This window comes from Corvus kubaryi, unplaced genomic scaffold, assembly GCF_017639235.1.
Source record: "Corvus kubaryi isolate FWS band 111438036 unplaced genomic scaffold, C.kubaryi_AGA036_p1.0 37394, whole genome shotgun sequence".
In the NCBI taxonomy this organism is placed as follows: domain Eukaryota; kingdom Metazoa; phylum Chordata; class Aves; order Passeriformes; family Corvidae; genus Corvus; species Corvus kubaryi.
Window position 1 is genome coordinate 11680936 of NW_024581133.1, and position 19991 is coordinate 11700926.

A 19991-nucleotide genomic window follows, 5' to 3' on the forward strand; every position below is an offset into this window, starting at 1 on the left:
GGCGGCGGCGGCGGCGGCCGAGCCGGCGGGGCTGGCGGGGCGGCACGGGGAGCTGGAGGGCTCGGAGCCCTCGGGCAGCGGCCGGAGCAGCGCCACCCCCCAGGAGGGCGCGGGCGCGGAGGGCGAGCGCTGCCCCAGCGCCCTGTCGCGGGCGGCGGGCGAGGAGGAGCGCTCCGGGGACGAGGCGCTGCTCGCACCGCTGCCGCTGCCCAGGAAGGGCAGTTACCTGTCCGCCTTCCGCCCCGTGGTGAAGGACGCCGAGAGCATCGCCAAGCTCTACGGCACCCGCGAGGCGTTCGGCGGCGCGGGCCCCCGCGGCCCCGGCTACCTCTCGCCGGACTTCCTCAGCGAGGGCAGCTCCAGCTACCGCTCGCTGTCCCCCGGGGGGGACACGGCCGAGGAGCCCGAGGTGGACGTGGAGTCCAACCGCTTCCCGGAGGACGAGGAGGAGGAAGCCGCCGCCGTCCCCGCCGTGGCCCCCGCCGAGGGCCGGGAGCCGCCGCCGCCGCGGCTGCTGGCCGGGCCCGAGGAGCCGCCGCCGCCCGCCGGCGCCGACGGGCCCGAGGAGAAGACGGGCGAGGCGGGCGCGCAGGAGGGCGGCCAGGCCCCCGACGGCAGCCCCGAGCGGAGCGGCAGCAGCGGCGCCTACGAGGTGCGGGGCCGGGGGGGATCTGCCCTCTGGGGTCCCCGCGGGGCCGCCCGCGGTCCTGACTCGCTCTTTTGTAGGTGTTCGCGCCGGAGAGGGGGGAGCACCTGCAGCCGCTGAAGCCCGCAGCCTCCCTGGGAGCCCCCGCCGCCTTCCTCTGCACCCCCGAGGCGAAGGGTAACGCGGGCCGGGGCCGGGCGGCCGCTGCGCACCGAGGGCGCGGCCCCGGGGGTGGCTCAACCCCGGGGAGGGGACCCGAAGGGCCGCTTTCGTTTGGGGGCTTTCGGGAGAAAAGCGAAACAAACGGGTTCCGGGGGGGAACGGGGCCGGGGCCGCCCCGGGCCCGGGGATGCCGCCGGGGCCGCGGCCGGTGCGGCGGGGATGGGCTGGCGCAGCCAAGCTCCTGCCCACAAGCTACTTTCCAACAGCAAAGCGATTAGGATGCCCGCTAAGAAGGTTTTAACGAGGGCTTTGTCCGTAATTATGTAATTAAGGATATATCAGGACCATACTTTCATTGCTTATGGCTGAAAATCGGTTTATTAACTTTAAGAGCAAGATAAAGAAGACAATCACTCCGCGGCAGAGGATTTAGAGACCAGAAAATCCTATCAGGACCAAAGGAATGTCTCTCATCCCAGCCCTGTAAATACCGACAGAGGTAAGCACCGCTCCGCGGGGCGATGCGCGGCCCCTCCGCGGGCCATGCGCGGTGCGCGGAACCCCCGGCGGGGCTGACGGCGCTCTGGCCTCCCGCAGGCGAGGAAGGGCTCGCCATGGATGTCACCGGGACGCAGCTCGTGGAAAAGGACATCGAGAACTTGGCCCGAGGTGAGGCGGGGTCGCGGCCCGGAGCGGGGCGAGGGGTGCGGGGCTCGGCGGCCCGACGGGGCGGGGGGGGTTTGTGGCACCCCCCGGCCTCTCCCCGCGGCTCAAGGTATTTGTATTTTGTGCAGGAGTGATTAACTCCTGTGATTAATGTAACGTAATGCGATTAGCGCCGCGCCGAGCCGCCTCCAGATGGAAAAGTGCGGGCTCCCCTCAACCCCGCCGTGTATTTTTAAACAGATGAGTTACAAAAACTGGTCCTGGAGCAAATGGAGCTGAGGAAAAAGCTGGAGAGGGACTTCCAGAGCCTGAAAGGTACCGGTGCCCCGTCCCCTGCCCACGCCCCGCCCCGGCCGGGGAGCGGGCCCCGCACCGGACGCGGTGCTGACCCCCCGGCCCACAGATAACTTCCAGGACCAGATGAAGCGGGAGCTGGCGTACCGGGAAGAGATGGTGCAGCAGCTGCAGATCGTCCGAGGTAAGGCCGAGCCCATTAGTACTTTTATTTTTTTAATTTCCTTTTCTCCTCTCTCTTTTATTCCTTTTTAAAATTTTTATTTAATTTTTTTTATTTCTGCTTTTTTGTTCGCTTGGATAGGGTTTTTTTTGTTTATTTTGGGGGGTTTTTTTGTTTGTTTTGGTTTGTTGGGGTTTTTTTTTTTTTTGTTTTGTTCTACTCTGTATCTTTTCTTGCCCTCCAATTCCCCTCGGGATTTCGAGCTGCCCCGCAAACGGCTGCGAGGCACCGTGACAGGGCAGAGAACGAACCTTCCCTCTCGCAGTCACTTCTGCACGGGCTAAACTAAAACCCGAGCTGTAAAATTACTTACTTGGCACGCCGGGGAGCCGTGCCCGGCCTTTCGCCCATCTCCCCTCGTTTCCCTCCCGTTTCGGGTGCCCTCGGGGCGGGCGCATCCCCGACGGGGCCGTGACGCTCCCCCATCCCAGACACGCTGTGCAACGAGCTGGACCAGGAGCGGAAAGCGCGCTACGCCATCCAGCAGAAGTTGAAAGGTACCGGGGGAGCACTGGGGGGGCACAGAGGTCTGAGGGGGGCCCCGGGGGTGACGGCTCGGTCCCTTGCAGAGGCTCACGACGCGCTGCATCACTTCTCCTGCAAAATGCTGACCCCGCGGCACTGCACGGGGAACTGCTCCTTCAAGCCGCCGCTGCTGCCCCAGTGAGCCCCCCTCGGCCCCCCACCCCCGAAGCCATGCGGGCAGAGCCCACACAAACCATTTCCACGAGGAGACACTTGTACATAGAGGACTCGGAGCCCGGCTTTCCTCGGACTGGCAATACGGCGGGGGGCGGCCCCGGGCCGGCCGGGGGGCAGCCGGGCCCTCCCGGCCCCCCCGCTCCGCCTCCCCCTCCCTCCCTGTGTGTCCGCTTCTTCCACCCTTGTCCAGACTGGAAACAAAAGTGGCGATGTGCAATGGATATAAATGTACTGTGATTCTCTTGGTACAGTATTTGTCGGATTTTTATTTATTTATGATGTATATTGATCCCCCCTCTCCCGGGCCCCCTCCTTCCCCGCTCCCGGTAAATTCTGGATGTAACGGCACTTTAACGGGCGGCCCGCGACTCCGGAGGCCGAACAACGCTCGCCCGCTCTGGGGACAGCCCCCTCTGTACGTGATTTCGGTTCTTTAATAAAAACAGACTTTGAGAAGACGCCTGGTGCGTGGGGCTGGCCCGGGGCTCGGGGGTCCCCGGCCGGGCAGGCGGCGGGAGGGGCTCGCACGGCTGCCCCCGGTACCGGGGCTGAGCCGGGGGTGCTGCCCGCTCCCCCGCCGGGCTGCCCGCTCCTCCCCGCCGCCGCCGGAGCTCATTAATGCCCATTTATATGCTCGTTTCACACATGAAGGTATTACATTAATGAGCTCGGAGAGCGGGCGCGGAGGTGCGCGCACACCTATTAGCCCGAAATACCCGTTCTTAGCCCAGAATTAACCTGGCTCCGCAGCGGGGCCGGGATCGGGACCGGGACCGGGACCGGGGCGGGGTGAGGCTGCACCGGGGCCCTGGGAAGCTCCGGGGGTGGGAGGTAGCCGGCGGGAGACGCGCCGGGAGCCGCGGGAGGGAGGCACCGGGCACTGCGGGGCCCCGGCGGGGAAGGGATGCGGGGCCAGGGAGCGTCCCGGGGATCGGCGGTATCCCGGGAACCGGGACCGGGGCAGAGGGTGGCTGGGGAGATGCCCCGGGGGCTGCGCGCTGCCCATCGCGGGGCCGCTGCGCTGTGAGCCGGCCCCGGGAGCTCCGCAGAGCAGGAGCTGCCGGTAATTAGTTCCTGGGCTCATTAGGCCGTTCCACGGCCTGGGCCGCCACCGCGTGGGCGCAGCCGGAGGTGCAGCTGCCCCCTTCTCCCTCCAATTCCCGACCTCGGGATGCAGGAGCAGGAGGAGCAGCATCCTCCACCCACCGCCCGAGGGTGAGGAAGCCCTTCCCAGCCAGGGCAGGTGGACACGGTTGGGTGGGATGAAGGTTAAAAAACCCTTGGGGCGGAAGCCCAGATGAGGTTTGTGGGTTCTTGTTTTTGTGAGTCTCAGAGAAAGTTCTCAAGGCTTCTTTGCCCCGTCCCTGAAATGTTCCAGGCCAGGTTGGACGGGGCTTGGAGCACCCTGGGACAGTGGAAGGTTCCCTGCCTATGGCAGGTGGTGGAATGAGAGGAGCCTTAGGGTCTCTTCCAAGCCATTCTGGGATTCTCTCCTTCGGACACAGACATCCTGCACGAGACATCCTGTGTGTGACACCGTTCCGAATGGGAGCTGCAGGGCAGGGGGCACCTCCGTGCATGTGAGCGCAGGGGAAGGATCCTCTTGCCGGGACACGGAGGGGATGTGAGACCCAGGGAGGTGGATGAAGGGTCTGCAAGCTGAGAGGTGCTCACGTGAGGGAATGAAACAGTTGGGCTTTTTTGGAGTTTGTAGAGGAGAAGCTGAAGCTTTTCCTTTGCATTTTCCGCTGTGCCTCTCTGGGTCGTTGCTGGCACCTCACGGAGGTGGCCCAGAGGAGCTGGCCTGGGTGCCTCTCCAGCCCACAATTCATCCAGCCCCTGCTGTGCCCACCTGCCCCGGTGGTGCCTCCCCACGCGGGCACAAAAATGAACCATTGCGTTGTATTAATATTTCCCCACTACTTAGCGCTCATTAAAATGTGCTTTGCAGAATTTAATATGCGACTTGAAATGACACAACGTATTAAGTGCTTAATATACTAGAAATTATGAAACTATTACAGTCTAAGTAATATGAAATAATTAGAGTGAATTAAACTTCACCGTCAGAGTGAGGGAAAGGCTTCAAATATTTTATTCTTTTTTTTTTTTTAGGCTCAAAATAGTTGAACGCGATAATAGCCCCTGAAAATAAACAGCCAGAGTCAGGATTTTTAAATAATTAAAGCAGGAAGAAGCCTGGAGTGTCTGTGTTTGAGCCTGTGATGAATTTAGAATTGGGGGAAGCAGAAGGTCTGCTCGCTGTAGCTGATGGAGTTGCTCTTTCAGGCCAGTGGCAGAGCAGCTCCGAGGAGCTGCTCACAGACCTCCAGCCTGGCCAGGGCTTGTCCCCATATGCTGCTTCCCTCTCAGTTGCTGGGAGCAGACGCGGTGGCTCTCGGTGACAGAACGGGTCCTGCTGCCACATGGCCCGAGCTGGAAGTCCCCTCTGCAGAGCAGCTCCCACTTCGGGGGCTGCAGACACCAGAGACCCCCCCGGAAAAATCCCAGGAGCGATTTTCTCCCTTCGGGAAGTGCTTTGGGCCGTCACGCGGGTGCTGGGATCGAACTGCAGGGGCTTTCCTCGCAGGAGGGGATTCCCCGGGCTGTGGGTGGTTTGGGACCGGGGATGCGCTCAGGAGGGTCTCCAGCAGCGATGCCAAGTGCCAGGTTTAGGCAGGGGGTGGGAATGGATGGGATTGGGTGGGAATGTGCCAAACCTCTGCTGTTCCCTGTGCGATGAGTTTTAGTTGGGGTACTGGGAAGGAATTGCTCCCTGTGAGGGTGTGAGGCCCTGGCACAGGGTGCCCAGAGAAGCTGTGGCTGCCCCTGGATCCCTGGAAGTGTCCAAGGCCAGGCTGGACGGGGCTTGGAGCACCCTGGAGTAGCGGAAGGTGTCCCCGCCCATGGCAGGGGTGGCACTGGATGCTCTGTCAGGTCCTTCCCACCCCAATCCCCGATTCCATGCAGACGCCGGGAGGTGGCGGTCGCAGCGTCGCTCAGCTCAGCGCTCCTCTCCGGAGTTTGTCCGGGTTTGAACGGAGGTTTTGTGCTACTTCCATGGAAACTGCCAAAAGTGCCCCTCGGGAACGCGAGGCTGAGCCGGAGGGGAAGCACAGGCGGCTCCTGGCGCGTGGGCTGATCCCAGCCTGGGGCAGGACGCGCCATCTGCCCTCCCCAGGTCCCAGTCCCTTCTCCAGCCTGTCCCAGTCCCTCTGAATGGTCCCGTCCTCGCCAGCACCGACTGCTCTTCCCAGTCCCGGTGTCCCATCAGCCGGGTGGCCAGTAAGGACAGTATTGATCCTGAGGGATGGCACTGCTCCCTGGGTGCCAGCTGGACTTTGTGCCCTGGCCACAGCCCGGCAGCCTGGCCAGTTCTCCTGCTCGTTCCCAATCCGCTCCCTAGCTCACCGGTTTGGCCACGAGGATCCGATGGAAGCTGTGCCAAAAGCCTTGCTGAAGCCAAGGTAAATAAACCCCCTGATTTCCCCTTTCATCCCAGAGGGCCTCCAGGAACGATTTGTTCCCGGGGAAGCTGCACTGTCTGTTCCCAGCCACCATCCTCTTGGCCCCCGGGAATGCATTCCGGCGGGATTTGCCCCATCACCTTCCCAGGGTGTCCTCTCCCAAACATTCTGCACCACCCGCTCGGGATCCTTCTCCTCTCCCAGACTTTGGGAGTCCCAGTTGCTTTTTCCCAGTCCCAGCACTGCTGTGGCCCTTTGGGGATGATGCCGTGGTGCCACAGGGATGCAGGCAGATTCCCTGGAGCTGCCCACCATGGATGTGTTTGTCCAGGGGGCTGACGTGGACCTGGAGGGTTCAGTGGTGACCAAAATGTGCCATGAGCTGTTGGCTGCCCGCAAACCCAAAAAGCTCTTTCTTGGGAAAAATCCCAGCTATTTTAGGCTCTGGCTGGGGACAAGGGGTGTGTTTAGTCCTTGCCTGGCTGGAGGTTCCTCCTGCCTTATCTCCATTTTTTTGGGGAAACCCATTGAATTTGAGAAGTGATGCTTCTGGCTGGTGTCCTTTGGGTGGGAATCCAGTGTTTTAGGGACAAGTCTGAACAGGACAGCAAGGAGGTGTGCGTGAACAGGCGTGTCCACATGTGAGGAGATGTGGGTTGGATTAAATTGATTGAATTTTGGGTGCAAACACGACTTTTTGTGTGTTGCTGTGTGGTGAGAGAAAGGAGTGCGCAGGGCGGCTCTGCCGTGCTTACAGAACCACTTTTATTTTCACAAAGTGAACTCCGTGGCTCTCTTGGAAACTTAAACCACATTTTCCTGGGTGTTTTTTCCCCCTTAAAAGCTGACAATCCTTGCCTTTGATCTCCTTTCTGACTCTTAAAGAAGTTGTGGGATCTTCTCATTTTGGAGGGATTGTTCAGATCTTCTCAGTTTGGAGATCTGATATTTGATGTTATTTTGGAGCTCTCTGCTCCAGGCTGAGCAGCTCCATCTCCCTCATCCTGTCCTCATAAGGGGGATGCTCCAGTCCCCCCCATCTTTGCAGTCACCCACTGGGCTTGCTCCAGGAGCTCCACGTCCCTCTTGTCCCAGGACACTGGACACTCCTCCAGGTGAGGGGCAGAATTCCCTCCTTGATCCCCTGGCACAGGCGGGAAGTGCTGCAGAACTCTTGCCCCCAAGGAAAACCCTTTTGGGAGAGGACAGGAGCACTTCTTTGGGAATCCTGTGGTGCTCCTTGTGCTCCCCTGGCTCCGGGACTGAGAGCAGCCTTCAGCTGGTAGGGCCATTAATGTCACCTTCCCCAAGCTCTTCGCTCACAAAGGGCCCTGCCAAGTCTAGCACGTTTTAATTTGCTCTTTTCCCACACATTCCTGGATTTATGGCTTCACTCAGCCTGGACCCGGCGCGGACGGAAAGCTCCCTCCAGAGGGTCACTCCACGCCATAACCTTTGTGGGCTCCCTGGAGGAAACTGATGTGCTATTCCCTGGAAGGTATCCACCTGAACGGGGGGGTTTTGCTGGATTATGCGGGAATTTGGGCTTTGGAAGCTGGCAGATGTGTCTGTGTGGGGATTATATCTGAACACAGGGCCGTTACTCTGCTCCCCACTTCAAATGCTTTGTTGTTTTCAGGTAGGATGGATTTGGGAACGTGCTTATTGTGTAAAAATGAAAGAGAAAAGGGGGGGAAAAAAGGAGAAACCTGGGAGAAAATGGATTTCCAGTGATGCCTGCTCCACGTTGAGGAGTACAGTTGGAGCTGGTTACCATCTGCAGCAACTTGTCCAAAGCAAACATCACCGGTGCGTCCAGCTCTGGCTGCGTAATTGCCATAAACCAGTGCAAGGGCATCCAGACTAGCACAGCCCTGGAACTACTTCTAGGATTAGGTCTTACTCCCTTGAAAAATAAACCTTGGCAAGAGCTCCGCTCTCCCTAATAAAAATTCCGTTTTCACAGCTCTAATCAAGTTTTCCAGAGCTGTGGTCCAAATGAGAAACTGCACGCAGAATATCTGACCCAGGAGAACGAGATGGAGCCTTTCATTCAAAGCAGTGCCAGGCTGGAAATTTCCAAAGTTCTCGGTGTCTCACCTGTGGCAGAACTGTGGAGTGTGTCCCAGGAAATCTGCTCCTTGCACAGCAAAGCTCTGCCACAACCAAACTCCCGCTTGTCCCTGCTCCCAGGTGGATGAGTCTCCCCTGCAGGGTTCTTCAGACAGGCTGGGAGAGCTGGGAATGTTCACCTGCAGAAGGGAAGGTTCTGGGAATATCTTAGAGCCCCTTCCAGGGCCTAAAGGGGCTCCAGGAGAGCTGGAGAGGGACTGGGGACACGGCATGGAGGGACAGGACACAGGGAATGGGTTTCTGCTGCCAGAGGGCAGGGATGGATGGGATATTGGGAAGGAATTCCCCGCTGGGAGGGTGGGGAGGGGCTGAGATGGAATTCCCAGAGAAGCTGTGGCTGCCCCTGGATCCCTCACAGTGTCCAAGGCTGGGTTGGAGCAGCCTGGGACAGCAGAAAGTGTCCCTGCCCATGGCAGGAGTGGAATGGGATGAACTTGGAGGTCTCTTCCAACCCCAACCATTCTGTGATTCCGTGATAATTCTTGCTTCAACCCGATGTGCATCATTTGGGGCACAACCCTTTCCATGCAGAAATTCTTCCCCGTGTTCCTTCCCTGGCACTGAGGTCAGGCTGACAGGCCTGGAATTCCCCAGATCCTCCTCCTGGCCCTTCCTGTGGATGAGTGCCACCCTGGCACCTCCATCGGCTGCGACCTCCCTGTGAGCCAGGGCTAAGCACAGACGATGGAGAGGGGCTTGGGGAGCTCCCCCAGAGCCTCTGGATGAATCCCATCCATCCAGAGACTGATGAGTGGCTCAGCAGGTCCCTGACTGACTCCTCCCGGATTCCAGGTCTGTTCTCCCCATTCCTGTCTCCCAGCCCAGCGACTGGTTGGGAAGGACACCAGGTCCTTCTGCCGAAGCCTGAGGCAAAGAAGGCAATGAAGTCCCTCAGCCTTTCTCTCACCCTTGGGAGCATTCCCTCCGCATCCAGTCGAGGAGGGAGATTTTCCTTGGCCCTCTCGCTGTTGGTGTGATCTATAACAACGCTTTTTATTGTTGTTCACAACAGTGATCAAGCTCCAGCTGAGCTTCCATCTTCCTCGCTTCTCTCGACGTGACCCAACAAGATCCTTGCACTCTTCCCGAGTTCCCTGCCCCATCTTCCAAGGTCATAAATGCTTTTTCCCCCCCTTTAATTCCAGTGAAAGCTCCTCATTCAGCCAGGCCAGTCTTCTGCCCTGCTAGCTCAATTTTTGGCACGTCCTGTGCCTTTGAGATTTGGGATTTTGGTCACAGGGAGGTGGAAGGGCCACGTTGGGAGGGTCTAACCTGTAGGAGGAAGGCAGAACATTACAGGTAGGAGACATGGAAGATGATGCAACTGTGTTGGCTTTAGACCATCTTTGAGTTGATTTACATCCACGCAGTGAAGACTGTGAGTGATCAGAACTGGAAGATGTTCAGAAGGAGAACCCACGAGCCTCTGAAGGTTCCTGCCCACTGGATTTGCTTTATTAGCTGAGCTTGTGCCAGAAAATGCTGGAAGTGGAGAACCCTTTTGCCAAACTTCTGAGGTGAACACCTGACAGAATCATCAAGGTTGGAACAGACCTCCAAAATCCCAGAGTCCAACCATCACCATTTTCTGTATCCTCTGCTGGTCTAGAAGGCAACCAAATCTCACGGAACTTTGCGAATCCTCATGAAGATTCCAAGGACCTTGCAGAATAACTGGAGAGTGTGAAACCTCCTGAGAGAAGATTTAGATGGGATGTTGGGAAGGAATTGCTTCCTGGGAGGGTGGGGAGTGGCTGGGATGGAATTCCCAGAGCAGCTGTGGCTGCCCTTGGATCGCTGGGAGTGTCCAAGGCCAGGTTGGACACTGGGGCTTGGAGCAGCCTGGGAGAGGGGAAGGTGTCCCTGCCCATGGAATGGGATGATCCTTAAGATCCCTCCAATTCAAACAGCTCCATGATTCCATGATTCCATCAACTTGTCCATCAGGAAACAACAGCAGAGTCTGCTTGTGAAAGGAGGAAACCACAGCCGCACTTGATCTTCGTGTCTCTGCCTGGCTGGGCTAAAAGATGTTCAGAAACATAAAACCCCCGGGCAGGATTGTGGCTGAAACGCTCACGTGGGCTCCTGACTGTGGCAACGTGCCGGATTCTGTGATACGGAGGGGTTATATAACACCTTTCATGAAACTCTTGGCACGAAAACAATGTATAAAAATAACAGATGTGGCAAATCACAACCACGTTCTGAGGTCCTGCTGCAGTTCAGTTCTGTGAAAACAATAGGCTGGGTTTAAATTGGGGATTTTCTTTTTTATTTCCCCTCAAAGGAAATGTCCATGGGCAAAGAAATGGTTGAAAGAACAGGAAAAAGGCTAAAAGCGCAAGTGGGGTTTCACCTAAAGGAAGCTGGAGGTGGCTGGGAGCTCCAGGATCTGGGACGGGATTGAGGGTTGAGCCCTCAAGTGCTCCTTGTTACCTTCAGTGAGACTTTCCTTCCGAGCCAGGCAAGGCCGATGTGCTCCTGGGATGGATCCCGAGGGAACGATGGCAACCCGGCATCCTGCTGAGCCACTGTCCCTCTAGGGTACCGCTGCGCACACGCGGCACTTGGGGGCGCGGTTTAGCGGCGGCTTGGCAGGGCTGGGATGACGATTGGACTCGGTCTCGGGAGGGATTTTCCAGCCGTAATGATTCCATGATCCCTTCTGCAAAACCTAAAGGTTTGGGACGAACTCTAAATGCAGGACATCAGCAAGGGAATAACCCTGGCTGTATCCAGTCCTTCCCCATCCCTGGAGTTTTCCTGGACGGGTAGCTCCTCAGGAGAGGTGCTGGCCACCAGGAACGTGGCTTTTCCCAAGCCTCTGGGAAGCTGCGGGGCCGATAAGAGGCCCCTCCCCGGCCGCCAGGGGAGCAGAACGAACGGGCTGTGCCTGCCCGGCTGATAAAGAGGAACAGCTCCAATTAACCACCAGCAATTCCCTCTGTTTGTATTGGAACACGGCGTCCTGAGCACGGGCTGTCCTCGGCTCGGAGCACCTCAAACCAGACCCAGGGCTTTAAACCACGAGGTGATGCACGGAATAATTGATATTGCTGCGGGTTGGGTGGTTTTTTGTTTCAAACCCCCTTCCTGGCCATCATTTTGTAGCTGGTTTTGACTGTGGCGTATGGGAACATCCCTGGTACCACAGCTCCATCATAACCCTACTTCCCAGAAGGGAATTCGGCCTCCAGTCTGCCCCAGTCTGTGCCATTAATCCATAATTCATCGCTGGAGACAGCCCAGATGTGAGCGCAGGACTGGTCGCGCCGTCGCTCCGCAGCGATTTGGCCGAGAGGTGCCAATTATTTCTTGGTATCATTTTAAAGAATTCGGGTCCCCAGATGGGGGAAAACTGCAGGACATCTTCAATGGGAAAGGGAAAAACAGTGCGAACAGGCTTTCTTTATTAGCAGAGAAAAGAAAGATATTTTAGCTAAAGGCTTCCAACTTGAAAAAATAAAAAAAAGGAAAATTTGACTGAAAGAGAGAACTTACTGTTTTGAAAGAGTTTGCTGGGTGGAGACATCAAACTGAAAGGATCTTGTGTAATTCTGCTTTTTAGGTCTAATACTAAATTCACCCATTTATTCCTTTGCTTCCCCACAGGGAGATGGCTGAGGAATGCTCAGGAAAAAGCTGATTTCTGGAGTAGCTGGAAGCATGTGGCATCTCCCAGGATCGGCCCCAGACACTTCTGTCTCTAATTTTTGTCCAGACAGCTGATATTTCAGAGCTCTTCCCATCCTCCAAGCCCTCTGCAAGTGTTAAGTATTTTTTGCATCCAGCAAATGGAACAATAACGGAGGACTTAATTTTCCCATCTGTCAACTCGTCCTGAACAAATTGTACGTCTTTCTCTTCGGAGTGAAATCTCAGCTAAATTAAAAGCTTTGGTGTTCATTTTCATGTAGCAGAGGTTCTGAAGGAAATTCTGTCAACGCATTTCTGCCTGGTTTTTTTCTTCTTTTTTTTTTCCAAACGTATTAGGAATCGCAGATGATTTGTTTTTGTAACTTGGGTGGTGGCTCTGTCTGAGGTATCGAACCTTAAATCATGCTGCCCTAAAGTAATGCTGATCAGGTTGAAGCCAGAATTATCATGGAATTCTGGAATGATTGGGGCTGGAGGGACCTGAAAGCTCATCCAGTGCCACCCCCGCCATGGGCAGGGACACCTTTCCCTATCCCAGGCTGCTCCAAGCCCTATCCAGCCTGGCCTTGGACACTTCCAGGGATCCAGGGGCAGCCACAGCTGCTCTGGGAATTCCATTCCAGCTGCTCCCCATCCTCGAGGGAGCAATTCCTTCCCAATACCCCATCCATCCCTGCCCTCTGGCAGTGGGAAGCCATTCCCTGTGTCCTGTCCCTCCAAGTCCCTCTCCAGCTCTCCTGGAGCATCTTTAGGCTCTACCAGGAGCCTGCTTTTCTCCAGGCTCAATATTTGGGGCACAAACGCTGTGTCAAGGGTGGTTTGTGGTGTTGGCAAGGGCAAATCCAGGGAGAATTTTTCTTTGGAGATATTCCTGTGCTGCTGCAGAGCCCGAGGGCCACGAGCCCGTGGTGATGCTGCAGGTGCCACCCTGCCCTGCTGAGGACCACGGGCACAGCCTGGTCCTTGTTGTTCTCCAGGCCGGGGAGCGCTGCTCCCTTCTCCCCCTGAGCCCCGGATCTGCAGCAGGGGGTGACACAAGAGGTGTTTTGGGTGACACAAGAGGTGTTTTGGGTGCAGAAACCCCCTTCTCTCACAGTTTTATTTCCTTGTAGGAGATGTTGTCTGTCCTCCCCTCATCCTGCCCCTCCCCTGTCCCAACGTCACCCAGCTGGCAGGCTCAGATAAGGGCTCGAGGGGGAGATAAGAAGCTCTTCCCCTTCCCCTCCCTCATCGGGAGCAGCAGCAAACGCTGAGGCTCCGCTTTCGCAACCCCACCAGCTCCGTTAAATGCACGGGAAAGTGAAACCCGTCACACCCCCCCGCCCCGGGCTCCGGGAGGAAGATTTGTCAACGCAAATCTTTGGTGAAAGAAGTGAAATAATAACAAAAAACGTTAGTTCCCCTTGTCCTTAGCACGCCTAAGCCACCCTTGACCTACCCTAAACCCAGGACAGGTTTACCTCGAGCAAAACCCTACTCTGTGATGTGGCAGAGACACACCCTGCAAGAGACAGGTAGGAATTTGGCTCCGGAGCTGTTTTCATTGGAAAACAAAAGGGTTTCTGTGACAGTCCGGAACAAGTGCCAGTTCAAGGGTATGAACTCTTTTCAGACCGTGGTACCTGCAGGATATTCCTCACAAGGTTCCTCCAAGCCCGCAGTAGCTTTTCCCACCCTTCCCAATTAGGCAGCTGGAGTGCAGTGTAGTGACAAATCCCAGGAAATTGGGAAAACAGGGCAAATAAATAACTTCTCCTCATTGTCTGGTGGCTTGTCCCCTCAGCAAGGCATTCCCAGAGCGGCATCCATGGATGCAGCCGTGCAGAGCGCCAGGAAGCAGCGCCAGGGCTCCGGCAGGAATCATGTGGGGTGACTCCTGCTGGGATGTTCAAAGGAGGTGCGATAACTTCCCCGCACCGCTAATGAAGTAGAAGAGGAGGGAAAGAGGCAGCTACTGCCTGGCTCAGGTTCTCCCTGCTCCGAGCTCCGGTGTCAGGAGCTGCTGGCGATTCCAGCGCCGGTATCCATAGCAGGAGCTTTGGAGCGGATCAGGTTCAAGTATTTTTGCTGGCTCGTGCTGCAGCAGGGATAAATTATGATGTCAAAACAGGGAGATGTTGTCACACAACCATCTCCCCTCGTGGGGTCAAGGTTCTGCTTTATAGCTCGGAAAGCCATTAGTCCGTTTGAAAGCATATGCCCAAGAACGGACAAAAAAAGGTCTTGTGTGTTTGGGTCAGAGCTGCAGACAAAAGGCTCTTTGTGCTGGGCGCTGGCAATGACAAATAAAGAGGAACCTGTTGATCTAGGAGAGAAATGGAGGATTATGGAAAGATCACATGGTGAGAAAAAGACCTTGGCTGTTTGTCTGGCCGTCGGTCTCGCCTGTCGTTAAAATGCTTTCTGCAGCTCCGGCGTGTTTGCTCAGAGAGACGCTGGCTCCTGCTCACGTGCTTTTCTCTAGCCTGCAAAAGGCTACCTGTGCCTGAATGTGCTGCCCGCATCTGAGACGTGATATGCCCTTACCTGGCTCCCGGCCAGGTGTGAGGCGTCAGGGCAATAATTAATGTTTGCAAATGTCTCTGATCGTGGCCGGAGCAGCAGAAACACTAAAACCCGGTGTCTGTCCAACCATGGCCATAAATACAGGACACAAAGACAGCCCAGCAACAAAACGCCTGTAATTCAACAAAGTTATTGGAAGGAGCCCAAAAGCTATGTCTAATGCTAATAATAAGCATATTTCCCAAAGGTAACATTTGATTTCTCTCCAAAACGAAACATATTTGAAGCTCTGCCTGGCCGTCATTGTACAGCAGATTAACTGGGGCAGTTTAATGTGTGACTGAGTTTGTAAAGCCTTCAGCCAGCTCTGGAGAAACAGCCACAGTCTTGACAAGACTGGGCTACAAAACACTTCCCAGATAATGTGGTGTTTTTCACAGTAAGCCTGGAAAAAATAGGGAACGGCTTTGGGTTTGTGGCACGCACATCTGGCAAGTGCAGAGCCCGGATCGGTGTGCAGAGAACACGCTGACCAGAAATATTTATACTCGGCATTGATGGGCTGCCTAAAATGACCTCCAGAGCCTGTGCAGCGCACCATGGATTTTTAAAAAATCTGTTACAGCCCATTATGTGCTGGAATGCATCCGAGTCCATCAGCGCAGGGAGCCTCTGCTCGAGGAGACCTATGGAAATGGGTGGAATCGGGAATAAAGTAGGGCTGTGGGGGGGGAAACAACAACAGAATGCTTCCCTCCGGTTTTATTTATCTTTACAGCTGAAGAGATGGAGCTGGGGAAGGCGAGTGGGAAATGAAGCCCAAAGGGAGAGGGCCCTGGCTGTTCTGTGAGTGCTGCTCTGAAATCAATGCAGATAACGCGCTTGGAAGGGCTCTCTCATTTACTGGTTTTCCGTAAATTGCCGGGCCACGCCTCCCAGTGATAATGGGAGAGTTCTGCCTGCGCCAGTGAAAATATACTGCAGCATGAAAAAGGAGTGTGCAATTCCTTGGAGCTGCGCTGGGATAGCTTAGTCTGGGCCGCCCTGAGTTCCATACATTGGAACTCCCCCGGGTTCCACCTCTCGGTCCCATGGAACAGAGCGTTCCTCCCTTCCCCGAGTTCATCCCAAAGACACAACAAACTCTTTGAGGCACAACATCCTCCTGCACAGGGAAATGCCATCTCAGGGAGGTCTGCAGTGCCCATCCCCGCAGGTGCCCAAGGAATTCCTGGATGTGGCTCTCAGTGCTCCGGGCTGGGGACAAGGTGGGGATGAGGCACAGATTGGACTCGATGGCCTCGGAGGGCTTTTCCAACCTCAGGGATTCTGGAATTCCTGCTCACCAACCTCTCTGGCAAAGCAGAGGCATTTTCTAACCACTGCTCTTCCTTCTCCTTTGCCATCCTGGTTTTTCACCCTGGTAGCGGGTGATGCACTCCCAGCACTGCTGGATTAGGCCTAGGGTCCAATTAGCCTCATTAAAAGTATAAACTAATAATTCCTCGTTCCAAGTTGGTTTGCCATGGACAGCCCCACCAGGGATTTAGTGCTTGATACTGGAGCTGGGGCTTAGCTTTTCTTTTAATAACATTTTTTAACTGGAGGCAGTTCTATTTATATATGCTTTGGGAGGGTAATTTTATGGGTAAATATAATCTTTATTAATATTTTCTTTGTTAACTCACTGATGTTGGTAAAGAGCTTTGAAGATGAAAGCACTGGATGCAATAAATATTAACGTTATTCCAACTTATTTGAATGTTGCCAGCATTCCAGCTCCAACATCTTTCATCCAAGAATCTCAAAGTGCTTTTCCAAATGTTAATTAATTTCCTCTCAGCAGTCCAGGGAGATACCTGTTAGTACCAGCATCTTCATTTCCCAAAGGAGGCAGCCTGAGTGCGTTTCACCCCATGGTTTTGGGCAAAACCAGCTGATATGGCAGGAGTTTTTTGGGACTGATCCAAAAATTCCTGCCTCCCATTTTCCCAGCCTTGCTGCCTGACAGCATTCCCTTCCTGGGAGTGGGGTGTGACACTCAGGTGTTTCAGGTGCTTTTATTGGTGGCTCTTAAAAGAAAAAACCCAGACAACGATCACGAGCCCCACCCAGGGCAGGGGAGGAAATGAAACTCTTCCAAATCACAACGATCACACTCAGGAACCCAGGAGCTTTCAGGATTTTTGATGTGCAGGAGGAAATCTTAATGGGATGTTGGTTTCGAGTCCTATTGTAGAGTCAGAATCTCGTAATCCTTATTTAAAAGGCCATTGAAATGGAAATACTTTCTCAAACGCAGCACCGGTGGAGATCTGAGCTGAAGAGCACATGCTGCAGGTGAAACGTCTCCCAAAACACCCTCCCCATCCAGAGGTGAGTGAGTGATGAGACAAAAAGAGGATTTAGAGACAACGTGACTCCAGCAGGCCATGAGAACAATGAGAAGTTCAAAAATAGCAGTATTGACTGGTGGAAAAACAACATACATATAATTTTCAGGTAATTACTGCAGTATAATTAGCTGGGTTGTTTTCATATGAGCCGTCTGAAATGAACTCTGCTTGCTGCTGGAGCTCGGCTTTATTTGCAGCATTCCCATGACTCAAGGGATGCTGTAGGAAGAGTGATTGGGTAAAAAATGAAGATTTTTTTCATAGCTGAGCCCATCTTGGGGCACAGCCTGGCTGCTGCTGCTTTATTCTCAGTTTATCCTCCTCTTCTGGCACAAGACCTGGAAGTTTTGAGCATAATCCCCTCCTATAGCTCTACAGGAATCCCACACGCGGTCCATAATGGGAACTGTAGGACAGGAAAGGGATTCGAATTGTAACAGGCCTTTTTCTAGATCACTCTCTGTGAAAAATTGATATAAATCTGGATTATATGAAATTGTTTTACAGGCACTGAGTGGAGGGATGGGGCAGTAACACGGGACATCCTGACAAGGACTCGCTCTCCATGTTCTGGGAAACGTAGCACCTGAATTATTTTTATTTATTTGATTACCACAGACTTTGCTTATTAAGAATCGTTCAGTATCTGTAGAAACAACTTCTGACTTAAGCACTGGGGCCTTAAAAAATCACTTTTAATTGGAATGAATGAGCTTCTCCCAGTGAAACCCTGGGTTTGTTGATGCTTTGAGTCTGCAGAGTGCAATTAAAAGCCTCCCTCACCTCTGTGATGATATTTTGGAAATAAATGCAGCTTTCTGTAGCCTTCTCCTCATGTTTGAATAGTTCTTGGCCAATTTCAAGCTTCTGGAGGATCTGATGTTTTAAGTATCGCCTGGCTTTGATGCAGAATTTCTCAGCTCCCCCATGACCTGCTGTGGTTGCTTTTTACTCTTTCCTCTTGTACTGCATCTACAAATTATGAAAATGGGTGCTAATGACCAAAAAAAAGATCCCAATTGTGATTCATGGAAATGGAATTTTGTTGACAAAAAAAGTGGATTTAACTCGGCCAAAGGAAATGCTTTTACAACTGGAGATGAATATCTCAGGAATGACCATTTCTTCTCGGAGAGAGAACTATTCTAGTTTTAATTTCAAAATAAAAAAGGAAAAATACAACAATTCAAGCAAACGCCTGTAGAAAAGTGAGCAGATCCACCCAACAGGGGCAGTTTTCCCAGGGAAAAGCCACAAAAGTTAATTTTAGATGAGTAAAACAAAGATAAAGTGGATGCAAGGCCAGGGAAGTGCTGTCACCTTCCCTTGGGCTGCCCATAACACCTCATCCCAGTACAAAACCAGACCCCCATGAACTTCCACAATCCTGGAATGGTTTGGGTTGGAAAGCACCTCAAAGCTCATCTCATTCCCCACATCATCCCGAGAGTTGGGGCAAGAACGGAGAAGCAAATCCTTGGAAAGAATGTGCTGATTGTTGTGCCCATGGCCATTGTCTCGCAGCTGCAAGGCTTTGTGGAGCTGTGGAGCGCGGAGGGAGCCGGGCTTGGAATGTGTCATTCCAGGCTGGGAGTGCAATCTGAGTGCACTGGGCACTCACAAATCGAGGAGAGCAACTCAGTGTTGGCGAAGATTTGCAGAAATCGCAGTGAGGGAGAGCTGGTGCCGTGGCCATGGCAGCTGTGAGTACTCGCTGGTGTAAACCTTACTCCGTGAGTAGAACCATGATACTGGAGAAGGGAAACAACAGGAAGCGGGGAGATGAGGGATGCGTCACACCGTGACACTGCTCACGTAATTACGGATTGCAGAAACTCATTTGCATGTGCTTTCCATCGTGCAGTGCCGCTGCTAGGCCACAGCTCAGAGGTGACATTCCCAAAATGGTCCAGGATCTCTCCCTGATTTCAGATTTCAACTCCCCCTCTGGGAATTGTCATAACGCAGGCAGCAAAGCTGTCAGGAAACTTTCTTTTCAAGGTAGCAGCCCTTGTTTGGGCCCAATTTGTGAGAGGATGGAAACATAATATATATAATTTGATCTAATATTGCTCTTGGATGTGGATTTCGGGGGAGATGTTTGTGCCAGCCAAATCTCAGTCACTCCCCATGAACTTCCTGCTCAGCACATTGAGCAGTGCCACGTATGTTGTTATAAAGACAAAAATGGATTTATTTTATCAGCTATTGGCTACTCCATTGTCTTCTCTTGCAGCCAAGTACTTTTCACTAAAATATACTGCTTTTTCTCCCTCAGAAAAGGGCATTTCACACATTTCATGCCTGCAACAACCTCAGCAATAAAGGGATTTTAATGGCTTGGCCGTGCTTTCTATCAAGAAAAAGTAACTGAGTCTAACTGAGAGTCTATCATTAAATAAATTCTATTCAGGCTCAGAAATGCCCCAGTATTACTTTTAAGCAGAAAATTTGGATTATTAGACAAAGAGGGAAAATTCTTGAAGACTTGGACTAATGAAAACAACATGTTAGCAGAAAAAATGCATATCTGTTCAAAAAATATTATTGTGTCTGAATATGGCTTTGAGCACGTGAGTTATGTGACATGAGACACTTTTGGGGAAGTTACAGAAGAGGAAAATAAAAGAAATGGGGGTGGGAGGCAGATTCTCAGGTCATTTCTTTTACTGCCATATGGCCAAAAGGGGGAAATGTAACTTTTGAAAATTGGGACCTGAAAATATTGAAATTTTGAATGGTTGAGGGAAATCTTGATCTTTCATTTTTCTCTCTCCACAGAGGTTAAAAGTCAAAAAATATTGTAGCTTTAGCTCGGAAGCAGGACAACTGGAGGAATGTTTTGGGGGTGTTCTCCCCTACTCCAGTTGCATCCCTGTATGTCCTTTGGAAATGAAGGGAGAATCCTGACAGATCTGAGTGTTGCCATCACTGCCACAGCTGGAGCCACTGAGAGCACCTCTGGAAATTACTGTGTGTTGACAAAGGCTTTTTTTGGCAATAAACCATCATCTGAGTCTCGGGAGTAGAGAGGAACAAAATTTCATTACATGTAAATAATAGCCTAAAAATAGAAGCACAGATTGTTTTTCTCATTAAGTTCCTTCTTCATGCTCAAGTATATTCTGCATTGAAAA

The 19991-nt window shown here is 53.5% G+C and overlaps 1 protein-coding gene and 2 long non-coding RNA genes across 4 annotated transcripts in view; all 3 read left to right on the plus strand.

Moving 5' to 3' along the window:
• The window catches only part of SKOR1 (SKI family transcriptional corepressor 1), a 5559-nt gene extending 2408 nt beyond the window's left edge, over positions 1-3151 (plus strand). The window contains exons 3-10 of the mRNA XM_042039590.1: positions 23-652; positions 727-823; positions 1200-1307; positions 1406-1477; positions 1715-1789; positions 1878-1952; positions 2423-2488; positions 2561-3151. Coding sequence (XP_041895524.1) covers positions 23-652; positions 727-823; positions 1200-1307; positions 1406-1477; positions 1715-1789; positions 1878-1952; positions 2423-2488; positions 2561-2658 — 1221 coding nt within the window. The 3' untranslated portion in view covers positions 2659-3151. The remainder of the gene's footprint in view (positions 1-22; positions 653-726; positions 824-1199; positions 1308-1405; positions 1478-1714; positions 1790-1877; positions 1953-2422; positions 2489-2560) is intronic.
• Positions 3152-5687: 2536 nt separating this feature from the next.
• LOC121670031 lies at positions 5688-12244 on the plus strand. 2 transcript variants are annotated; one of them, XR_006017997.1, is made up of 3 exons: positions 5688-6160; positions 7559-7658; positions 11909-12244. It is a non-coding gene; the product is annotated as an uncharacterized LOC121670031 (long non-coding RNA). The 2 variants fall into 2 exon arrangements; XR_006017996.1 differs by lacking the exons at positions 5688-6160; positions 7559-7658 and adding an exon at positions 10768-11327 and having other exon boundaries at positions 11909-12212.
• A 963-nt stretch (positions 12245-13207) lies between these two features.
• Positions 13208-17348, plus strand: LOC121669991. The gene is made up of 3 exons (XR_006017982.1): positions 13208-13467; positions 15237-15304; positions 16761-17348. It is a non-coding gene; the product is annotated as an uncharacterized LOC121669991 (long non-coding RNA).
• The last annotated feature ends 2643 nt before the right edge of the window (positions 17349-19991 follow it).